General features: G+C 38.1%; 1 protein-coding gene across 3 annotated transcripts in view; it reads left to right on the forward strand.

Moving 5' to 3' along the window:
- The window catches only part of ppp4r2b (protein phosphatase 4, regulatory subunit 2b), a 67468-nt gene extending 47295 nt beyond the window's left edge, over positions 1–20173 (forward strand). For all 3 annotated transcript variants that reach the window (XM_041191365.1, XM_041191364.1, XM_041191366.1), the window contains 6 exons: positions 10849–10942; positions 12960–12997; positions 13087–13167; positions 14465–14605; positions 16431–16681; positions 18340–20173. In XM_041191365.1, coding sequence (XP_041047299.1) covers positions 10849–10942; positions 12960–12997; positions 13087–13167; positions 14465–14605; positions 16431–16681; positions 18340–18632 — 898 coding nt within the window. In that variant the 3' untranslated portion in view covers positions 18633–20173. The remainder of the gene's footprint in view (positions 1–10848; positions 10943–12959; positions 12998–13086; positions 13168–14464; positions 14606–16430; positions 16682–18339) is intronic.
- Positions 20174–20508: the final 335 nt, after the last annotated feature.

The following is a 20508-nucleotide window of genomic DNA, read 5'->3' on the forward strand; positions in this document are numbered from 1 at the left end:
CCACTTTGAACACTATTTGCCTCATCTGGCTTCTGCCCACTTCACCATCATGTCTGTCACCCTAAAGCCTATAACTATCCTCATGATCTACTACTTTGTCAGGTTTTGTATTATCTGTAACTTTTTTGTAAAAAGTTTTGCAAACATAAAAATGCTGCTCTCTACACCTGAGCCTAGATTGTTAATAAAAATTACAATGAGCATTGGACCCAAAACTAATCCTTGGGGGAGTCCATGGAAAACCTCCAACCAGACTGGAAAATATCCATCCATCACCAAACTTTGCTTTCTGCCACTGACCCAATTTTGTATCTTTACTGTCACTTTCCCCTTAATTCCATGATCTTGCACCTTTTATTTGACAACCACAGCAGCTTGATAAATGTTCTCTCATCAAAGAATGCAATGAATTGAGTCAAACACAATTTAGCATTAATAAGTCCATGCCGATTTCCCTTTCCAAATTTTACTTTGTCCCTGATAATGGCTTCCATTAACTTCCCCACTACTAATTTGAGGCTGACTGACCTGTAGTTGCCTTTCTCCTTTCTGAACAGTAGAATAACATAAGCAGTCCTCTGGCACTACCATATCCAATGAGGATTGAAAGATTGTGATCAGTGACTCTTTTGTTTCTACCTTTACTCTTTTCAGCAACCTAGAATGCATTTCATTTGGACCAGATTACTACTAACTTTCAGTAATGCTGATCTTTTCAGTACGTTTTCTCTATCTCAGCACTTCCCAAACAATGTTCCAATGTGACCCCATTTTAACACTTAAAAATTAACATGACCCCCAAACGCCAGCAAAAACAAAACAATAAAACAACATGAAAGCATTCAGTACATAATTAAAGTTTGCACATTATCAATCAACATTTTTTAATAAATATAAAAGTGAAAATGAGTTTTTAAAGTAATTTGTAACAACACACATATGCACCCTTCTTCCCAACTCGAGTCCACCCCACCAAACACAGCAGCCCTCATCCCAACTTGTCATCAGCGCTCTCTCCCCACCCCCAAAGCACGTGCACACGCGCGCACACACATTTCTTCTCAACTCCCTCTCCCCAACCCCCACACACAGCAGTTCCTCTTCTCAACTCCCCTCACACACACGCCCAACCCTCTTCCCAATTCCTCAAATCCCCTCTCTCTCACACACATTCACAGCAACTCCTCTCCCTTCCTAGAAGGCATTTGACAGGGTGCCACATGAAAGGTTACTACCCGGATAAGAGCTCATGGTGTAGGGGATAACATATTAGCATGGTAGAGGATTGGTTAGCTAATAGGAACGAGAGAATGGGCATAATTGGTCATTTTCAGGTTGGCAAGATCTGACAAGTGGAGTGCCACAGTGATCAGACTGGGATCTCGATTTATAATTTATATCAATGACCAAGTGTATGGTTGCTAAACTTGCTTATGATACAAAGGTAGGTAGGAAAGTCAGTTGCAAAGTGGACATAAGGAGTCTCTAAAGGGACATGGATAGGTTAAGTGAGTGGGAAAAAATTTGGCAGATGGAATATAGTGTGGAAAAATGTGAACTTGTCCACTTTGGCAGGAAGAGTAGAAAAGCAGCGCATTATTTATATGGAGAGAGATTGCAGAACTCTGAGGGACAGAAGGATCTGGGTGTCCTGGTACATGAATCACAGAATGCAGGTAAAGCAAATGATGTAGAAGGCAAATGGATTGTTGTCATCTATTGCAAGGGGAATAGAATATAAAAATAGGGATGCTTTGGTACAGTTGTACAGGGTGTTGGTGACACAACATGTGGAGTACTGTGTACAGTTTTGGCCTCCTTATTTAAGAAAGGATATAAATGCATTAGGAACAGTTCAGATAAGGCTCACTCGACTGATACATTGGATGGTGGGGTGATTAATTTAGGAGGAAAGGTTGTTTTGGCTATCCATTGGAGTTCAAAAGAGTGAGAGGTGATCTTATTGAAACATATAAGAACCTGAGGGACCTTGACTGGGTGGATGCTGAAAAAATGTTTCCCCTTGTGGGAGAGACTAGAACCAAGGGATGCAGTTTAAAAATTAAAGGCCTCCCATTTAGGACAGAGATGGGAAGGAATTTTTTTCTGAGGGTTGTGAATCTTTGGATCTCTCTTCCCCAGAGAGTGGTGGAGGCAGAGGTAAATGACCTTGGACTCTTGACTAAGGAGGAAGTCAATCAGGGGTAGGCAGAATGTGGAGTTGAGGCCACAGTCTCAGATCAACTATGATATTGAATGGTGGAGCTGGCTCAAGGGGCCGATTAGCCTACTCCTAATTCATCTAGTTGCCGGTTCCTGAGAAACGGAGTCGCTATCCTGAGGTAAGGAGCCTGACAAAAAGAAAAGTTTAAAACCACCACTGACCTTCCCAGCTCAGCCACATGACTTTTTTTGTTTTCTGGTCAATGACTGAGTTATGCTTGCTGGTCTCTAGCTGTGCCAAGTTAGCAAAAAAACATCCCGGGCCCACTTGAACTCCCCGCTAGAAATGTTTTCTGATGTCCAAGGGTGCTTTGGGCTCGCTGTCCACTCATGCTGTTAGTGGAATTGATCCAGTGAATCCAGGACTATCTTGTCAGTGCCTCTGGGCTGGGCTGCCTGCTTGCCACAGTCGCCAGGGCTTTCTCGAAGGAGGAGGTGCTCACGACCCCCCACCCCACCCAACCCAGTTTGGGAGCCTCTGCTCTATCTATAACGACTTTGTTTATAACTCCGTCTTTTAGTGTTACATTCACATCATTTGCTTCCTTGCAGAGAAATTGAACAAATATTTTGTTTGCCTTCACCGTGAAAGACACAAGTTCCAATCCAGAAATAGACAACCTAGGGGCTCAAAAGGGTGAGGAAATTAGTTATCTCTGATATTAATTGCCCTGTTGGAGAAACTTGAAGGTCTAAAATTCAACAAATGTCTGGGTCCTGATGGTCTACACCCCAGGGTTTGAAAAGAGATAGCTGCAGAGATAGTGGATGTGCTAGCCATGATTTTCCAAAATTACTTAGATTAGAAGTTGGCAAATGTTACACCACCTTTCAAGACAGAAGGGAGAGAGAAAATGGTGAGCTACAGGCCAGTTAGCACAACATCAGTTGTTGGGAAAATGCTGCAATCTATTGTTAAGGAAGTCTTAACAATGCACTTAGAACAACTTGATTAGAACATGTCAACATAGCTTACATGACTGCCAAATTTATTAGTGATTGTAGAGGATGTAACTTGTAGGGTCGATAAAGGGGAACCAGTAGTATTTCTGGATTTCAAAAAGGTATTCAGTAAGGTGCCACATAAAAGGTTAATGGAGAAGATAAGGGCTCATGGAGTTGGGGGTAATTTATTTGTATGGATAAAGGATTGGTTAATGGATGGAAAATAGAGTGGGCCTAAACTGGGCTTTTCAAGTTGGCAGGCAGTGAATAGTGGAGTGCTGCAAGGATTAGTGCTGGGTTCTCAGCTATCTACATTCTAGAAAAGACAGAGTAATGGGCCGAGTAGCATCGGAAAGAGATGGCCTGCAGGAATTTTAAGAAATAAATACATACTTCCCTTGAAAGTTACGCTGACACTTCTGATCACTGGAGCTGCTTGGGGCCTGCATCGAAAGACTCCTCGCAGGCCCCAGCAAAGTGCAGCTCCAGCGGATTCAAGGAGGTCACGCCTCCTTTTTTTACTGCACTAGCTGCCGTAAAGCAGGGCCCAGTGAGATTGATAGGCCAGGGAGAAGGTAAGTGTCTAAAGTAGATGGGTAGGATTTTGGGGTGTGAGGGGGGATCAGAGGTTGGGGGAGGTGTTTGGAGGCATTGGAGGTTGGCAGGATGGGTTTGGGGGGTCCCGGAGGTTCAGGGCGTGGAGGTTGGTGGGGGTGGGCGAGGAGTGCTGCTGGTGGGGGGATTGGAGGTTGTGGGGGGAGGGGTGGGGGTTGTGGTTTGGAGAGGAGTCCTGAGGGGGCCGGCCTGGATGTTTACAATAGTTACCCAGAAGTTAGAAGAGGCTTTAATATTTCTGACATTTTCTGGGTATTGGTGTAACCCTGGCGGAACCATTCGAAGTTTGCGATTTAAATCACATTTTCAGATGGTTCCCGGTACAGGGCAATTGTCCAGAGGAAGTTAGCATTTCTGGACAATTGCTGTGCAAACCCTTACCTGGGAACTTCTGAGGATTCCCCAGTGTCTCTTTGGGGCACCTCCCAAATCCAATGTTGGGGAGCTTGGAAGTTACTTCCCAACGTATTTAAGTTTGCTGATGATACCAAGCTAGATGGAAAGATAAGCTGTGGGGAGGGCACAGAGCCTGCAAAGAAATATAGACAGGTTAGGTGAGTGGGCAACAAGATGGCAGATGGAGTATAATATCGAGAAGTGTAAAGTTATTTACATTGGTCGTAAGAATAAAAAAGCAGAATATTTTAAAATGAATGAAATGCGAGGATGTTCATGTTCAAAGAGACATGGATGTGCTTGTACAAGGAACGTAGATTTAGCATGCAGGTGCAACAAGCAATCAGGAAGACAAAAAGCATGTTGACCTTCATTGCAAGGGAATTGGAGTACAAGAATAAAAAACATCTTGCTACAGTTGTGCAGGGTTTTGGTGAGACCACGTCTGGAGTACTCTGCAAATTTGGTCTTCACATTTAAGAAAGGATATATTTGCATTGGAGACGGTACAGCCAACGTTCACTAAATTGGTCCCTGGGATGAGAGGTTGTCTTATGATGAGAGACTGAGAAATTCAGATTATATTCTTTGGAGTTTAGACGTACAAGAGGCCATCTCATTGAAACCTACAAAATTCTGAAGGGGCTTGATAGGGTGGACACTGAGAGATTGTTTCCATTGGTTTGGAATCTAAAGCACGGGGCCAAAGTCTCAGGATAAGAGACAAATTATTTAGGACTGAAATGAGGAGAAATTTCTTCACTCAAAGGGTTGTGAATCTTTGCAATTCTCCACCCAGAGCATTGTGGATGCTCTATTGTTCAAGACATTTAGGGCGGGGTCGACAGATTTTTGGGGTTTTGGGGAATTAAATGATATGGAGCGCGGGCAGGAAAATGGAGTGAAATCCAAGATCAGCCATGATCCTATTGAATGGTGGAGCAGGCTTGATGGCTGTGTGATCTGCTTGTGCTCCTAATTCTTGTATCCTTTAGTGAAGGTAGATGCATAGTACTTACTAATACTTTAGCCTTGTCCTCTACCTACCTTTGAATTGTTAATGGGCCAAAGTTTTTTTTTCCTAGCTAAGTCTTTACATTTCATATGCTTATGAAATTTTTTAGGGTTTGATTTGATGTTGCCTGCTCACCTTTCCTGTAATCTCTTTTTCTGCCATGTTGACTTTTTCAATTTCCTCTTGGACTTATACTCTTCTGCACTTGACATTTAAAAGAAAATAGAAATTTATAATAACTTCTATTCATTTTGTCACTCAGGGCACATTAGCCTTGGATGCTCTATCTTTTCCCTTCAGTGCAAAACCCAGTTACATGTCTTCCATCAAGGTGTAAATTTCTCAGCGATGCTGAGTGTTTGAGTGGAAGTTCTCATCAGTTCAAAGATTTCCCATTGATTGTAGTCTGGAGGGTCCTCAAGCGCCCCTTCTGGAGAAACAAAAACTCATTGACAGCAACTTCTGAATTTCCATGTTTAACTGCACATATGCAGATTCCCAAAGTTACTGTCTGTTTCAGAGGATGGCAAATGCTGACTGTTTAATTATCATTAATTACCACTACAAAGTCCAGGACATTACTTTTTTCCCAGCTGTAGTTTGTTTCTGGGGGGAAATGCGTGGATCCAAAACATTTACTGTTCATGAACGTGTGTATACTAACTGATTTACATTGCAATCCTTCCAGTGGTAGCTTTGCAAGTAAGGACTGTTAGATATGTTTTAAGCACAAGCAATCAACACAAGTATAAGAAATAAGGTTGTCTCTCTACCCGTGTATTCTAATCAATTGCATTGACCAGAATTATTAAATTAAAATAGACATTTGATGTCTAATTTCTGTTTTTTAAATTTTAGATTTTCGTTTCACTGGATTAGTTTTCAATGTTTAATTATTAGGACAACTCGCAATGCTTGTAATGGGCATAAACTTTGCGTGTCTGTTTGAAATTTGCCTCTACACTAGTTTAAAATCTCCAGGACGTTGCGGAACTCTTAGTCTGATGATGTGGACTGTGCCTGTTTCATTGTATAAATACTATATTGAACTACATTTAGGTTATTCATGTCTTTATGCATAACCTCCTCTTTGTTCTGGAAACAAAATAGTCCTCCCAAGTTTTTGCAGTTTTAAAAGATCATTTAAATTTTGCCCCAGCAGAGCCAATGGAGGCATCCCTAACTAGTTGGTTTTTGCAAGTGTTCATTATTGCTGTTAACTGGTCATCCTTCCTGGTGTGATGGTGAAATCAGTGTTGCATTGACAAATTAGTCTCTTAATTGTTAATGTTCAGTGACAGGCAACACATTTATGTTGCATGGCACCTTTAGTTCTATACTGTATAATAAATATTCAGTCCCATATTGAATCCTGCCATTCAGCCTAATGGGGCAATTTGTGCCTAAGTGCTGGCTGGTGTCTTTTTTCGGTATTACAAGCGCAATTTCTGTGGCTGACATACTTCCAAAGTGTTGTCTTTCAGTAACCGTTCAGATAGAGGGGATTGAAGTAGTGCTTTGCAGTCAACATGTTCTTTTGGACATACGTAGTTATACAGCAGTTTCATCAACCTTGTCCTGATGACACTCATTACGCAGGCTGATGTGACGCTGGTATTCAGTCAGCTTTTTAACTTGAACATCTGGCAGGTGCTAGTTAATTTTTGCACAATGTTAAAATAGAAAACTGGTGAGTTTGTGAAACAATATGCCTATCTTCTGCTTGGATCACCCTCCTTGTTGGATACATTTTTGTTTAATGTACTTCATGTTGTTTTGGCCTAATCAACTTAAATTGACACCATAGAACCATTTGTCTTGGGTTACTTGCACAACTGTCTTACTCGATCATTTTTCCAATGGTCCCATGATGATGCCTTCTAAATGCTTTTATTTGTGCAGTTTGTTTTCTGTTTCTGGAAACAATGTCCACTTTCCAATTCTCTGAAGGCTGAACACATGGTTAATATTTTTCTGTGTTGGCGAAGCTTGCAGTTTTTTCAGTTATTAGTAAATGGGTTCAGCTGCTTTATTAACAAAAGTTACTCGAGCATCATGTCAACATTGTTCTATTAATATCACAGCATAGATTGGAGAGACTAGTGCAGATGTTAGAAATTGAATCCTGTTTAAAAAAATTGACCCCCTCAATTCAACCAATTTTTAAAATGTTAATTGGTATAGGTTGTATTATGGCATTTATTACAGTAACTTTTTTACATCCCTGGATTAGCAAACAGGTGCAGGAGGTCGGAGGGAAAATGTAATTGCTAGTGTGATTTAATTATTAAAAATTGCTTTCTTTTTTGGAGATTAAATCCTAACAGTTCAAAATTGAAGGGTGGTAAATGTTCAACTGTAATTTGCTGTCACCCAATAATAGTTGCTGCTTCAGTTTCAAGATATGCATTAGATTGAACATATTATAACAATTTAGATTAAATTCAGTTTAATTGCTTAACCGTGTTAAATTTGTGCATGTAAAATTTACACTTAGTGAAAATGAAGTTTAAATTGTTAATCAACTGAAAGCTGTCCAAAATTTCAGATAGCTTCAGTAAATTATTTTCAATCGTGAAGTAATTTAAATTTGCGTAATTGGAGTATTTCTCGATATAATTGTCAATTTTGTTATATTACAAATGCCACGACTTTTCCTCAGAGGCAGAAAGGAAAAATATATTTGTATGCTTGCTTGTGGCTACTAATGGACACAAGCAATTTGCTTACTTTTTTCAGTTAATGTGTAACACAGCATGAGCAGAATTGGAAATACTTGTAGGAAATTTGAGAAAGGAAGTAGATTTGAAGAAATGGACAGAACTGCAACTTGTCTTTCTTGAACTGTGGAAATTGTAAACCATGTAGCCTCTGTAATTTTTTTTCCTGTCTGGGGTAATGGAATTTACTCAGTTGTAAGATCTAAGCTGGGGAGCTGTTCTGCTCTGTGACCAGTATGCTTTTGCTAGGCAAGTTTGTTCTTAATAGTGTATTTCTCTAGAGAGATATTGTTCTGCTGTTCAAAAGTGCATTTAATGGAGTCTCGAATGTTCTTCATGATTATACATTTTTTGTTAACTCTTGCTCTTCAGTGGTATTATGTGATATTAGACAATTTATCCTGTTTATCTGTGATAACTTCCTCCTTTTAACTTTTGATCAGATTTCAGCAAAGGTTCATTCTATCGTGTCATGCTGAATTTCTTTTGCAAGTATACATGCTGTGACCTGCATACAAAATGGTTGATCCACATTACCCATGAGCGATGTTAAAAGAAAGAGACTTGCATTTATATAGCATATTTCTTGACCAATGGACGTCTCAAAGTGCTTTTACAACCAATGAAGTACTTCCGAAGTATAATGGTTTGTAATATAGGAAACGCAGTAGCCATTTAAAGCACAGCGAGTTATACCTATGAGAGAGAGTAAAGATGATGAAAAGAGGAAAAAATGGCAAACGGTCATGGATACCAAATACTTTACAGGTATTTTAAGATTTGCGTTTTGATTTATTTCAGTGAATTTTTTTCAGCAAATGTGGAACTCGAGCCACTATGGATGATTTGTTCTCTACAGATATGTTCCATCTGACAGAAGCAAACTTCCTATAATATAGACCGAGTGGGACTTTAATAGAACCAGTGTCCCGCAGTGCTTTACTCTTCTATGCCAAAATAACTGAATATTGTAATAATATTTCCAGGGCTAGTCTAGATTTAAATGTACAAAGGTTTCAGAAATGGCTCCACTTCAGTTTACTCCTACTTTTCAAAGCAATATTTTACTAACTTTAAAACTTCTATTAAACACTTTATAAAATGACATACAATGCTTTGATTATTTTTGAAAATGGGTTATTTTTTTATAATCATTGCTCTTTCAAATTTAGTAACCATGGCTCAGTTGGTAGCACTGTGGCCCCTGAGTCAGAAGGTTGTGGGTTCAAGTCCCACTGCAGAGATTTGAGCCCAAAAAATCTAGGCTTGAATCCAGTACAATACTGAGGGAGTGCCGTAATGTTCAAGATACCATCTATTGGATGAGATGTTCAATTAAGGCCCTGTCAGTGCCCCCGGGTGGACATTAGAACTTCAATAGCACTATTTTGAAGAAGAGCAAAGGAGCTCTCCCCAATGTCCTGGCCAATATCATTCCTCAATCAAGGTCACTTAAAAAAAAATATGGTCATTATTACTGCTGTTTGTTGGACCTTGCAGTGCACAAATTGACTGCTGCATTTGCTACGTTACGGCAATGACTACACTTCATTGGTTGTTAAGTGCTTTGGGATGTCCTGAGGTTGTGAAAGTCAGTATGTTAAAGCAAGCATTTCTTTCTTTCTAATTTGATATAAAAATTGCAGTCCATTGAAGCACATTGGTTTTTTCCTGTTTGTGTGAATTTGTTTCTGCTGCTTGAAATAAATTTGAATTATAAAGGCACCTTTCTCAGTTGCAGATTTCAGAATCAATAAGGTTTTATTCCTGGCCCATTCAAATTCAGCCATGTCCCTGTCAAATCCCTATGCTTGAGGTGTAAATATATATTTTTTGTGTGGTGGGGGTATTCTGCTGGACAATGTTCACACTAGGATAGTGCAATTCATTGTGGGAAATTGAAATTAAACTCATTTTTAAAGTTGCAAATATTGTTTGTGTATTTTTCTGGGGAGGCTTGTCAAATTGTGATTTATGTACCGATTGTAGACGGTTACAGATAAAGTGTCCAAGGAAAAAAAATTTGCTATTATTTTGTGCTTTCATGATCCCCAGAGTCCTTCACAGCCAATGTATTATTTTTAAAATGTCATCACTGTTTTAATGTAAGTGAAGATGGCAGTGAGTTTTCACATAGGAAGTCCCACAAGCAGTATTGAGATGGATGACTAGTTAATTTGCCTTGTGATACTTGTTGAGAAATAAATATTGATTAGCGCACTAGTTGAAATTCTGTACTGCACAAATAACATATTGCATAAATTCAAATTAAGTAACGCTAAATCACCCAAACAAGCCCTGAGTAGCACAGCTTCTCTGTCTCACCCACAGCACTTCTGAAACTCAGCTCAACTTTTTGCTTGCTCTCCTTTCCCACACAGACTCTGTCCCACTCCCTCTTGCCTTTCCCTTCTTCCCTCCTCTCTCGCCAACCAACCAACCTCCCCCCACCCCCCCCCCACTGCTACCAGTGAGACAAACTGACATTGATGGTTAATATGTGATGGATCGATGGAAGACATGAGAAATAGATACTTCTGCCAATCTTGTTTATATTTTTGTGAAATATCAAAATTGTCACTTGCTGTATATGGTGTACTGACTTCTGTTCTCCACTTGGTTTGTTAGGGATTTTGCCTGTTTTGCCACAGTTATTTTGCAAGCTATGATCTAGATCAGTAGAACAGTTTGTGAGGGAGGAGGAAAATTTAGGAATGGGAATCTGAGAATTTAGGTTCATAGTTTTAATAACAAACTCAAATGTTAACATTTTTAACTATTAAAAAAAGTTCTAACAGATATTTTCACACAAACTTAAAACTTTCCTCTGTTTTAAATACCCCACCATACCTCCCAAACATGCCATTTTCCGCGCCCCAGCTGTTTTTGTTGCATGTTCTGGTTAATGCATAACATACTTGTTTGTGTCTGCAGTATTCCCTTCACTATCCAGCGTTTATGTGAGCTGCTTACAGATCCTAAGAAGAATTACACTGGGACAGACAAATTTCTCAGGGGAGTTGAAAAGGTAACCAAGAATCTAGAAACTGGTCTTCGCATTATTAATGACTTGATCTATTATCTGTCATCCTTATCACTAAACCTGGGTTGTTACCAGTTGAAGTCTTGTCAAGTTATCAGAAGATTGAGGGTGTTAATAACTGAAATAACATCTATGAGGCTCCAAGTAAAAGTTCTGTTTTTCCCATGCTTTTAATCTCCCAACTATCTTCAGAGGACTATGTTGATTCTTCAGGGGTTTATGCCTTTAATTTGATTGATTGCCTGTCTTTGCTGAGTAAGTTAGCTTCATGTCAATGCTCAGAGATTGCCTTTTATGTTACCCTTTTAAGTTTGCTGTAAATCCAAATGCTTGCACCTGGATTCCAACTCTACTGAGTGTAACTGGAGGGTTCATCACGGAATCTGAAATAGAAAGATTTAAAACAAATGCTCCACTGATTCCCTTTCTAAGAAATATAGCCGTTTGCCCCCAAAAGAAAGCTACCTACAACTAGAAGGAAAGTTTAAAAACACTGCAGTGTTCATTTAGTTTTTTTTTAAATCCTAAACAGGGTTGTTTTGTGCTGAAGATGATGGTTTTGAAATCCTTGGAACATAGGATCAGCAGTAGGCCATTTAATCTCCCAAGCCTGCTCTGCTATTTATTGCTTTAAAGCTGACTTATGCCTTGACTCCTTTTACTTACTATCTGTCTTGAACATTTCAATTCACCCAGTATCCAGAGCCTTTTTGGGGGAAGGGAGTTCCAGATTTCCAGTAGCCTTTGCATGAAGAATTGTTCACTGATTTCACTCTTGAAAAGCCTAGTTCTAATTTTAAGATTATGCCTCCTTGTTTTGTTTCTCTGTATCTAAGATGTTGGTTCTCTGTATCTAAGTGTGGAATTTCATTATCATTTTAAACACCTTGATCAGATTACCCCTTAAGTTTCCAAACGCAAGGAAATACTAGTAATGTTTCTGCAACCTGTCCTTGTAATGTAATCCTTTAAACCCTGGTATAATTCAGGTGAATCTGCGATGTAACCACTCCTGTGTCAGAATATCCCTGTAGAGGTGTGGTGCCTACAACTGAATGCCATACACCAGATAAGAGCTAACTAAGGTCCTTTGTAATTCAGCCATCGTCTCCTCAATTTTTTGAATTTGTACATGTACAATAGCTTTAGGCAATTTATGTACATGAATGCTCAAATCCCATTGCAACTCTTTAGTTCCTAGTCTCTCTTCTCTGATTTTATCAGATTCAAAGTGGTTGACCTTGAACTTCTGAGTTGAACTCCCCCTACCACACTTTTGTCCACTCACTTAATTGGTCCCTGGCCCATTGATGTTACCATCATTAGAATTTACCATGCCTCCTAACTTAGTCTTATATTTGTAAACTTGTCTGTGTAACTATTTATTCCTTCATCCAAGTCATGAATATATATGTGGTGAAAAACTGAGGTCCTAGTACAGATTGCTGAGGAACACTTTTCTCTTCTTACATGCCCTTCAACTAAGCACCCTGTACCCCCCAAGTAATTACTGACGCATGTTATAAGATCAAGTCCAATGCCATGCATTTTCATTTATACAATCTTTTATGCAGAACCTTATCAAATGCCTTTTGTGGACATGAGCAGGTTCTTGATCTCCTCCAATTCAACTGAAGTTGTCAGATTGCTAACTATATCTATCCAGTTGTCAAATGGCGGATTTGAAGATTTTCTTCCACTGTTGTTTTCTGTGATACTCCTACTTAGTCTACAGAATGTGATGTGACCCGTTGCCTCCCCCTCTCTTTTTTAGCTAGTTATGAGGGGTATCAGAACAAAGTAAATTATTTGGGGATAACTTGGTGAGAAATTTTTCATCATGAGTGCTCTTGCTCCCAACTAGAAGATCTGGGAAAGACAGGAGTTCACTATCTCTAAGACTTTGTTGTTGAAATGTTTTACAGTTAATGAGCTAAAGTCAGATTTTAGGTGCAAAAATTTATTTTCTTTAGTCTCATGTCCTCTTTTTGTAAATTTACAGAATGTTATGGTTGTCAGCTGTGTGTATCCCTCTACAGAGTAAGTAAAACTTAAATACTTTATGGTGCATGTTTTTTGTTGAAGAATTGTTTAATACGCCAAGGTTTTAAAATTTCTGATCTTTTTAGGAAGTACAACTTTGGCTCGAATAGTTTGAATCGAGTGAATGGCATCATGCTATCAGGAAGCCACACTGGTTATACAGACAGGTAAGTTATTGTGTTAGCTTTCTTTGTGATGTTGTCAATTGTTTCCAAAGGATTGCCTTTATTAATTCCATTAGCTGAAATGGTAGGTAGTTCAGGCTGAAAACAACCATGACACTTCTCCTTAAAACCCTGCTTACAAGGCCACCAGGGTGCAAAATGCTAACTTTGTCCCAAATGTGTAAAAAAAGATAGTATTTATAGTAGCCTATAGCTCCAAATTAACCAAAGTTTTTGGTCTACTATTTACCCTACAAATTGAACCTTGCACATTTTTTCTATTTCTATTATATTGAATATTTGAGTGTTTAAACTGCAAATGCTTTGGAAATGGTTGTAATATTTTATATCTTGCTGTACTTTAACGACTCTTAAATTTCAGTCTTTTCTGTTTAACATCTGTTAAGGGGATTTGTGAGAAGTGCCTTCCTGGTTGTCCATTAACAGTTAGACTCTTGAGGACACTAAACATTTAAGTTGTTTCTGACAGGAAATTGGGATGGACTTAATTCATACCTGTGAGCCCTTCCTGTGTACTTCCTCTGTGCTTGTTACCAAGAGGAAAATAGAAACCAAAAGGAGGAAAGGAAATGTGAACATACTAAAACATCAGTGAGTGTGAGGCATCATATAATGTTCAGTGAAAGTAGTGAAATGTCCGTATAGAACAGATATGGGGGTGTAATGTAAATAGTGGTTTTAGCTGTGAAACATTCTCATTTGTATCTGAAAATCTGATTATCTCATAGTGCCAGTGATAACTCCAACATTGTGTGGGGTATTGTCATGCCCTAGGTTAATCCTTGAAGTGAAATTTGCATTGTTCCTCTGGTTGAGCCTAAAAATAAGTTGAATATGTTAAAAGTTAAATAGGTATGAATTTCCTTTGAGCCACTGGGTTGTTTTATGCACATAGTGAGTGATTTAGTATGTTGGTGTTGCATTAAATTCCAGGGAGAAAATCAAAATATGGGCCCTCTGGTGGTAGCATGGATTGATGATCTGAATTCACTTCAGCTTGGTATGGTACATGGTAGAGATAAAGAAAAGATAAGCTTAAGTAACTGGATTCAAGTGTTTTTTAGCCTGTTACTGAATATGGAACATTATATAGTTTTGTAGACAAATAAACTTGGTGAATTGCTCAAAAGTGGTTTGAAAATTCAGAGTTAGCACTAACATTTCAACCCTTAATTCCTGGTGTGCAATTACTGTCTAACTGGGTCATATGAGTAGCTTGTGTCTTTATCTTATGTAGTTCAGCAGAATTGTAAATTTGGAGTACTTACTTCTCTTTCAGATCTAATATAAATGGTCCTGGCACTCCAAGACCTCTGAGTCGATCAAAGGTTTCATTATCAAGCCCTTTAACAACAAATGGTTTGCCAGACAGCTCTGATAGAGAAATAAATGTGCAACAAACGGAAGACAAATCACGCAGGTATGTTTTCCAAATTTGGTAGCCTTTTTTAAAACACTGCAAAGATAAAACATTCACTGTGGTAGGGATGTACCTACTGAAATTCTTTATATTATTGAGGACCAGTAATTATAAACAGTAATTAAATGTTCTCGTTCAACTAAAAATGCAATTTGTTGCTAAGCCAGGATGTGAGAGTAGACCAGTAAAAAGTGTAGCCCTGTGTATTCAGTATTAAAATGGTTTAGCTAATGTCTAGATCAAATTTCATTTTAAAAAATACCACAAATTTCATCTGCCATTTTCCATTCCTTTGATAATAGTCTGCTTATTGTGTGGATAAAATCTTTGAAGCTTTTGAAGCCATGCATTTGTACTTCAAAATTGTTATATTTTGATTGCTTAATTTTTGCCTCAGGACCACATTCTGCCAACTTGCTGAAAGTTGATATTGTGCTAGTTATTATACTGGTAGCCCTTTATATTTAATGAAGTAATAGCTAGTCACAGAAAGCAACTTTCTGTGTCAACTTTGATTTTTCTTTTTGTTTCCCATTACAAACTTAAACAAGTTTCAGATCGAACCTGTTTCATTTATTTTTCTGTGGCATTGGAGTATGGTAAATAGAATAATTTTTTAGCTTGCTGAGGAATGCATGGATTTGGTTTGAAACCAACAGTGTCATATACTTTAAGGTGTTATTTTTGACTTAATGCTAAATAGCATTTTACATAGAGTACAGCACTATTTCAAAAATGAATGTAGTGGCCCATCTTTGAACCTTAGGTGTTAATGGATCTGCTCAATATAGGCTTGGGTATGTCTTACAGCTAGTATACTTATTGTATTAATGTTCTTATTTGCAGCCAATTGACTCAGATATATTTCTAAGAAAAGGAAAGATTTTCATTTACATAGTAACATTATGACCACAGAACATCCCAAGGCACACTTTTGAAGTGTAGTCATTGTTGTCATGTAGGAAATAAAGCAGCCAGTTTGAACACAGCAAGCCCCACAAACAGCAATGTAATAATGACCAAATAATCAACTTATGATTGAGGGATAAATATTGCCCAGACCACCAGGAGTAAAACTCCTCTTTTTAAAAATAGTGCAATGTGATTTATGTCCACTTTTTCGAGGGCAGACAGAGTCTCGGTTTAACACATCATCCTAAAAAAGGCACCTCTGAAAGTGCAGCACTCCCATAACACTGCACTGGAGTGTCTTTGCTTGATTTTTCTGCTCAAGTCTCTGGAATGAGATGTAAACCACTACTGTCTGACTCAGGTGGGAGTGCTACCATCTGAGCTATGGCTGAGATTGAAACAACACCTGAAGCAACAGCAACCTGCCAACAAAAATAGTGATTCACTGTTAATTTCTTTTGAGATCGGGCCAAGAATTTAGACCTATAACTGCCTTACCAGAAAGAAATAAGCTAATTGACCGCAAAGCTCACTAAACACACTCTAGCAGCAGAATAATACATTGTGTTACAATGCATAAAATTCCTATTATAAAACTGAGCAGCACTACTTTTGTTCTACCTTGGAACTCAAATGCGTGAATAGTAGTGGTATGAACCTTCAAATTGTGGCAATAGAATTTGTCACAATTGAACAACAATGAATGGAATATGCGCACTGGCCCAAAGATAGCAGTAAGTCTGTTTTGAGAGCTAAACCTCTGGGTTTGGGGAGAATAAAGGAGAAGGCCAATACTATTAAAGTTGATTGTATTAAAGTTGATTGTGTTCCTAAGCCTGTTGACATGTTCAAGCTCCCTTTAACTTGTGTACGAATTGTTACAGTGGCTGCACGCTTAATTGTTTTTAAACAGTGATTCACCTACATCCCATGGAGAAGACATTCAGAGTAACTGTTCGAAAAATAAACATTTAGAGGACACAATGGAAGCTGAGGCACCTGAGGTAAAACGGCTGAAATTTGACACAGAAAATGAGGAGGAAGAAGAGCCTGTACATTCTGAGAGTTCTTCAGAAATGCCTGAAGAAACTGAGAGCACAGCAAAGCAGGAAGAAGCCAAAGATGAGAGTGAATGGACTGATCCAGTTAATGCAGAAAAACAAGGTACTGTGTACCTTCCTGAATATATAAAGTAGTACCATAGCCAGCTAGAATCACCTTTTTAATGAGCAAATTTTCTGTATCATTTTACTGGTAGGCAGGTGACAGTGCAGCTTAGTGGGCAAAATAGCAGTACAATGAAGCCAAGTGAGAAATGAAAACTGGAATTACACCTTGAAAGTGCAGGCCAAACTTCAGGAGCTAATTTTGTATCACTTGGGCTTTACATTAGGCTGTGGTTGCACTGATTCAAATGAGTAGCCAAGTAAAAAATATTACATTTATATGAGAAATTTTTATGTCAAATCCATGTTTTTTCCCAATTTTGTCTACCATTAAAACGTAACAGGTTAGCAAGCAATGTTCTCTGCATGTTTGCTTGCACACAATATGAACATACAGAAATGACAGGCAAAAAAAAAACTGGTCAATTTAGCCTGTACAACAACATGATGGCCAGACCATCATGGATGAACAATTCTTCCCACCCGAGCAATCATGTAATTTCCTGAGAGAGGTAAAAATAATTAAGGAATTCCTTTTCAATCTGGGCATCAATCAGGTGTGGCTGTGCACGGAACTCGGTAAATATTGGTCTAAGAGCAGTACTTGTATAATGGTCTTGAATGCTGATTTGGCACACTTATCCTTCGCAGTCGGTTGTATTTAATCCTGTGTCATTGTCTATCATTTCCAATTTTCTGGCTAAAGAATGCACAATAAACAACCTTAGAACAATTTGCTTAATAGCTGCATTTTATAGTTAATCTTTGGAGATTGTGAATGTTGTTATGCAATTGGAACAGTTATATTCTAGCAATATTATCTGCTTTTCTTTCAGTACCTGAAATTAACTGAGTTTTAAAACCTACTGAGTTTGTTTTATGTAGCTTTGGTTTCCATAGTGATTTAAGTATTCATTTGATTTGCTATTTCATTGTGATGTGTTCTGCATATGACAGGGCTTCATTGAATCTCAGATTCCTATAGCACAGAAGGAGGCCATTTGGCCCATCGTGCCTGTACCAGCTCTTTGAAAGAGCTACCCATTAACCAACAATCCAGCTCTTTCCCCAGAGACCTGCAATTTTTTCAAGTATATATCCAATTCCATTTTGAAAGTTACAATTGAATCTGCCTCTAACACTCTTTCAGGCATTGCATTCTTTTGTATCTGCAATTAAATATTGAGGGTTAACTTGCCTTTGTAATATTTAGAGTCACTAACCTTAAAATCCACTAATATGTATATAAACATTCAACTTCATTGATGCCTTTTAATACTTAAGTCACTGAGAGATGCAAGGAATTGACTAGATTCCAGGGTGACCCATTGTGCAAACTCGCACTTCATATTGTAATGAGGAAATGAGTAAATCCGCATGCTTCTACTGGCTGTTACATGATTCTTGTGAATTAATTTATTTGTTCCTCTTTCCCTGTGCATATTAGTTTCAATGTCACAAATATATCAGCTAATCTATTGGATGTCCTGAAATTAACTTGTAACAATAATATAGGAAATGTCTTGCACATCAATTTGTTTTTCAATTGCTATGTCCCCCTAATTGCAATGGCTTCAATTTATCTTTTTCTGAAAGTTTTCAGCTGCATAGTACAGGAGGAAAAGTGACATCTGTTGACATTTTGTGTATTTATAGAGCCTTCAAGCATACAAGTAAAAGCCATGTTTGAATCTGAGCAAGAGAAAGTTGAAGTTTCATCTGAAAATGTCAAAACTTCAGATGAAAACCAAATGGACCAATCTGAGCCAACCAAGACATTAACTTCTAAGGCAAGTGAAATCAGTGAAAACACTGACGCTGTTAGTAGCAGTGTGGACTACAGCGATACAGAAAAAACAGAGACACCTCCTGAAACTCCAGAGATGCCTTCTGAGAGCCCAATGGAGAACAGTGCAGATGCCACAGAGGAACCAATGGAACAGGACTAAATGTTGAGATACTCTGCAGTATTTTCCATGAGGTGTTGATTTTACACTGTATAAAATTTTATGTAATAAAGTGGACCTTTGTTTCCAGGAGAAGGAGGGACAAACCTTCTCCAAGAAATAACCTGGAAGAGCTGTACAAGATGAGAACTGTGAAACCAGCTCCTTCAGGTCTCATCTACTGCTCCCGCTTTTTTTGTTTGGTCAAATCAGTGGTTTTGTGTATAGATTTTCTAATTAGAGGAAGTTTTTAAACTGGAAGGTAAAACTATAATTGTCAAGTTGTTTTCCAATTCATTGGACTAGGCCATTTACCATAGTTTTTTGTCTTGTTTTTAAATCTCTTCAGCAAAATTTCATTTCCTACATGGTCACTATTTCAACATTCAATAAACACTGCTGAAACAACAGGTTAATACACATTCCAGGAAAAAACCCAAAACATGACTTTCATTTACTTCTGATCCTCTATTAATGGGATTCATTAATCAAAAGGGAGTGTGTGGTTCACATTAATGTGAAACAGCAAAGTTTAGGACTTGTTTCAAGATCAGTTTATTTTGGTTGCAGAATAAATGCTTTTTTTGATTCATTGTTCAAGCAGAAAAAGGTGGGAGGTAATCACTCAATTTACACTCAGTGGTGAATATTTGAGTAAGTTCCTTTCGGTTACCATTTTTTGTAGCATGCAGACAGCATTGTTACACATACACCACTGACTGCATTGAAGAGCTACTGCAATTACCTTGTTAATTTAGTCTTGTGCCAGATCTTATGTACTGGTAATGCAATTTTAGGGGGTGCATTGAACCACCATGATTTGTACAAAATTTTGAAGTGAATGAAATATTTTTGAACATGCTACTACATTTTGACAGCCAGTGGTTGTACATTTTTGGAGATGAGAACTCAAAGCACAAATCTTAATCTGTACTTCTGATGTTTTCTGATATCCAGCTTGTAAATTCAAAACCTTTAACTGTTGAGTCACAATAACTGGCTGTCAAAATTTGTTTGTACTTGTTTCTGGCAACTGTACTTTTTGATATTTAGAATTTTTAAATTTCTGTAAGTAGATTTTGTAGATTAATTGTAGATGTAATTGTTCACTGCCTTTGTGAAACGTTATATAATTGTATAATTTGTGTGTAAACTGAATGCTTTGGCTTTCAATACAGTATTCATATAAAGCAATAAATGTTATATCTGGACACAGAGCCTGGAGGTACACTCCAGTTCACTTTGATAAAATTTGCACAGGGTTGCCAGAGGCCATAATGACTGCACGTAACTGACAATCTACAAGATTGACAGTTTTGTCTTTCCTGTGAATGTAGTATTTTGCACTTGTTAAAGTGAATATTCTAAAGATATAGTTTTGTGGGATCTTAAATTCACTTTGAGAGAATTAAGTCTTCATCCTAACCAGTGTGTAAAGTTTTTACAGGATGCATAAGCGCTGTAATTGTTTCTCTTCAGTGCTGTGGCTGGGAAGAATATGCATCTTACGTTGCTAATTAAACAATAGTTTTCACAAGTTTTAACAACCTGATCAGAAAAAATGTTTTTGAATCTTAATCTTGTTGTCAATGTCAATGGCAGAACTTAAGCAGTATTGGGGAATTAAATTTTCTCCCTTTTCTAAAGTATCCACTAATTCTGCTTGTAAGAGCCAAGTTCATGTTTCGTGCACTGCTGTACTTGGGTGTGGGGAAGAAGGACAAATTTCATGTTGAAATCTTTATTGCACCAGCATGACTTGCAACCTAGCTCTTCATCTGTCTTATATTTTTGAAGTCTTTATTCCACGGCCTAGTTTTCAATAAGCTGTTTTCTTGTGATCCAGTTGAGTAGCAAACCTGGGCTTAGGAGTTGGTTG

This window comes from Carcharodon carcharias, chromosome 7, assembly GCF_017639515.1.
Source record: "Carcharodon carcharias isolate sCarCar2 chromosome 7, sCarCar2.pri, whole genome shotgun sequence".
Lineage (NCBI taxonomy): Eukaryota > Metazoa > Chordata > Chondrichthyes > Lamniformes > Lamnidae > Carcharodon > Carcharodon carcharias.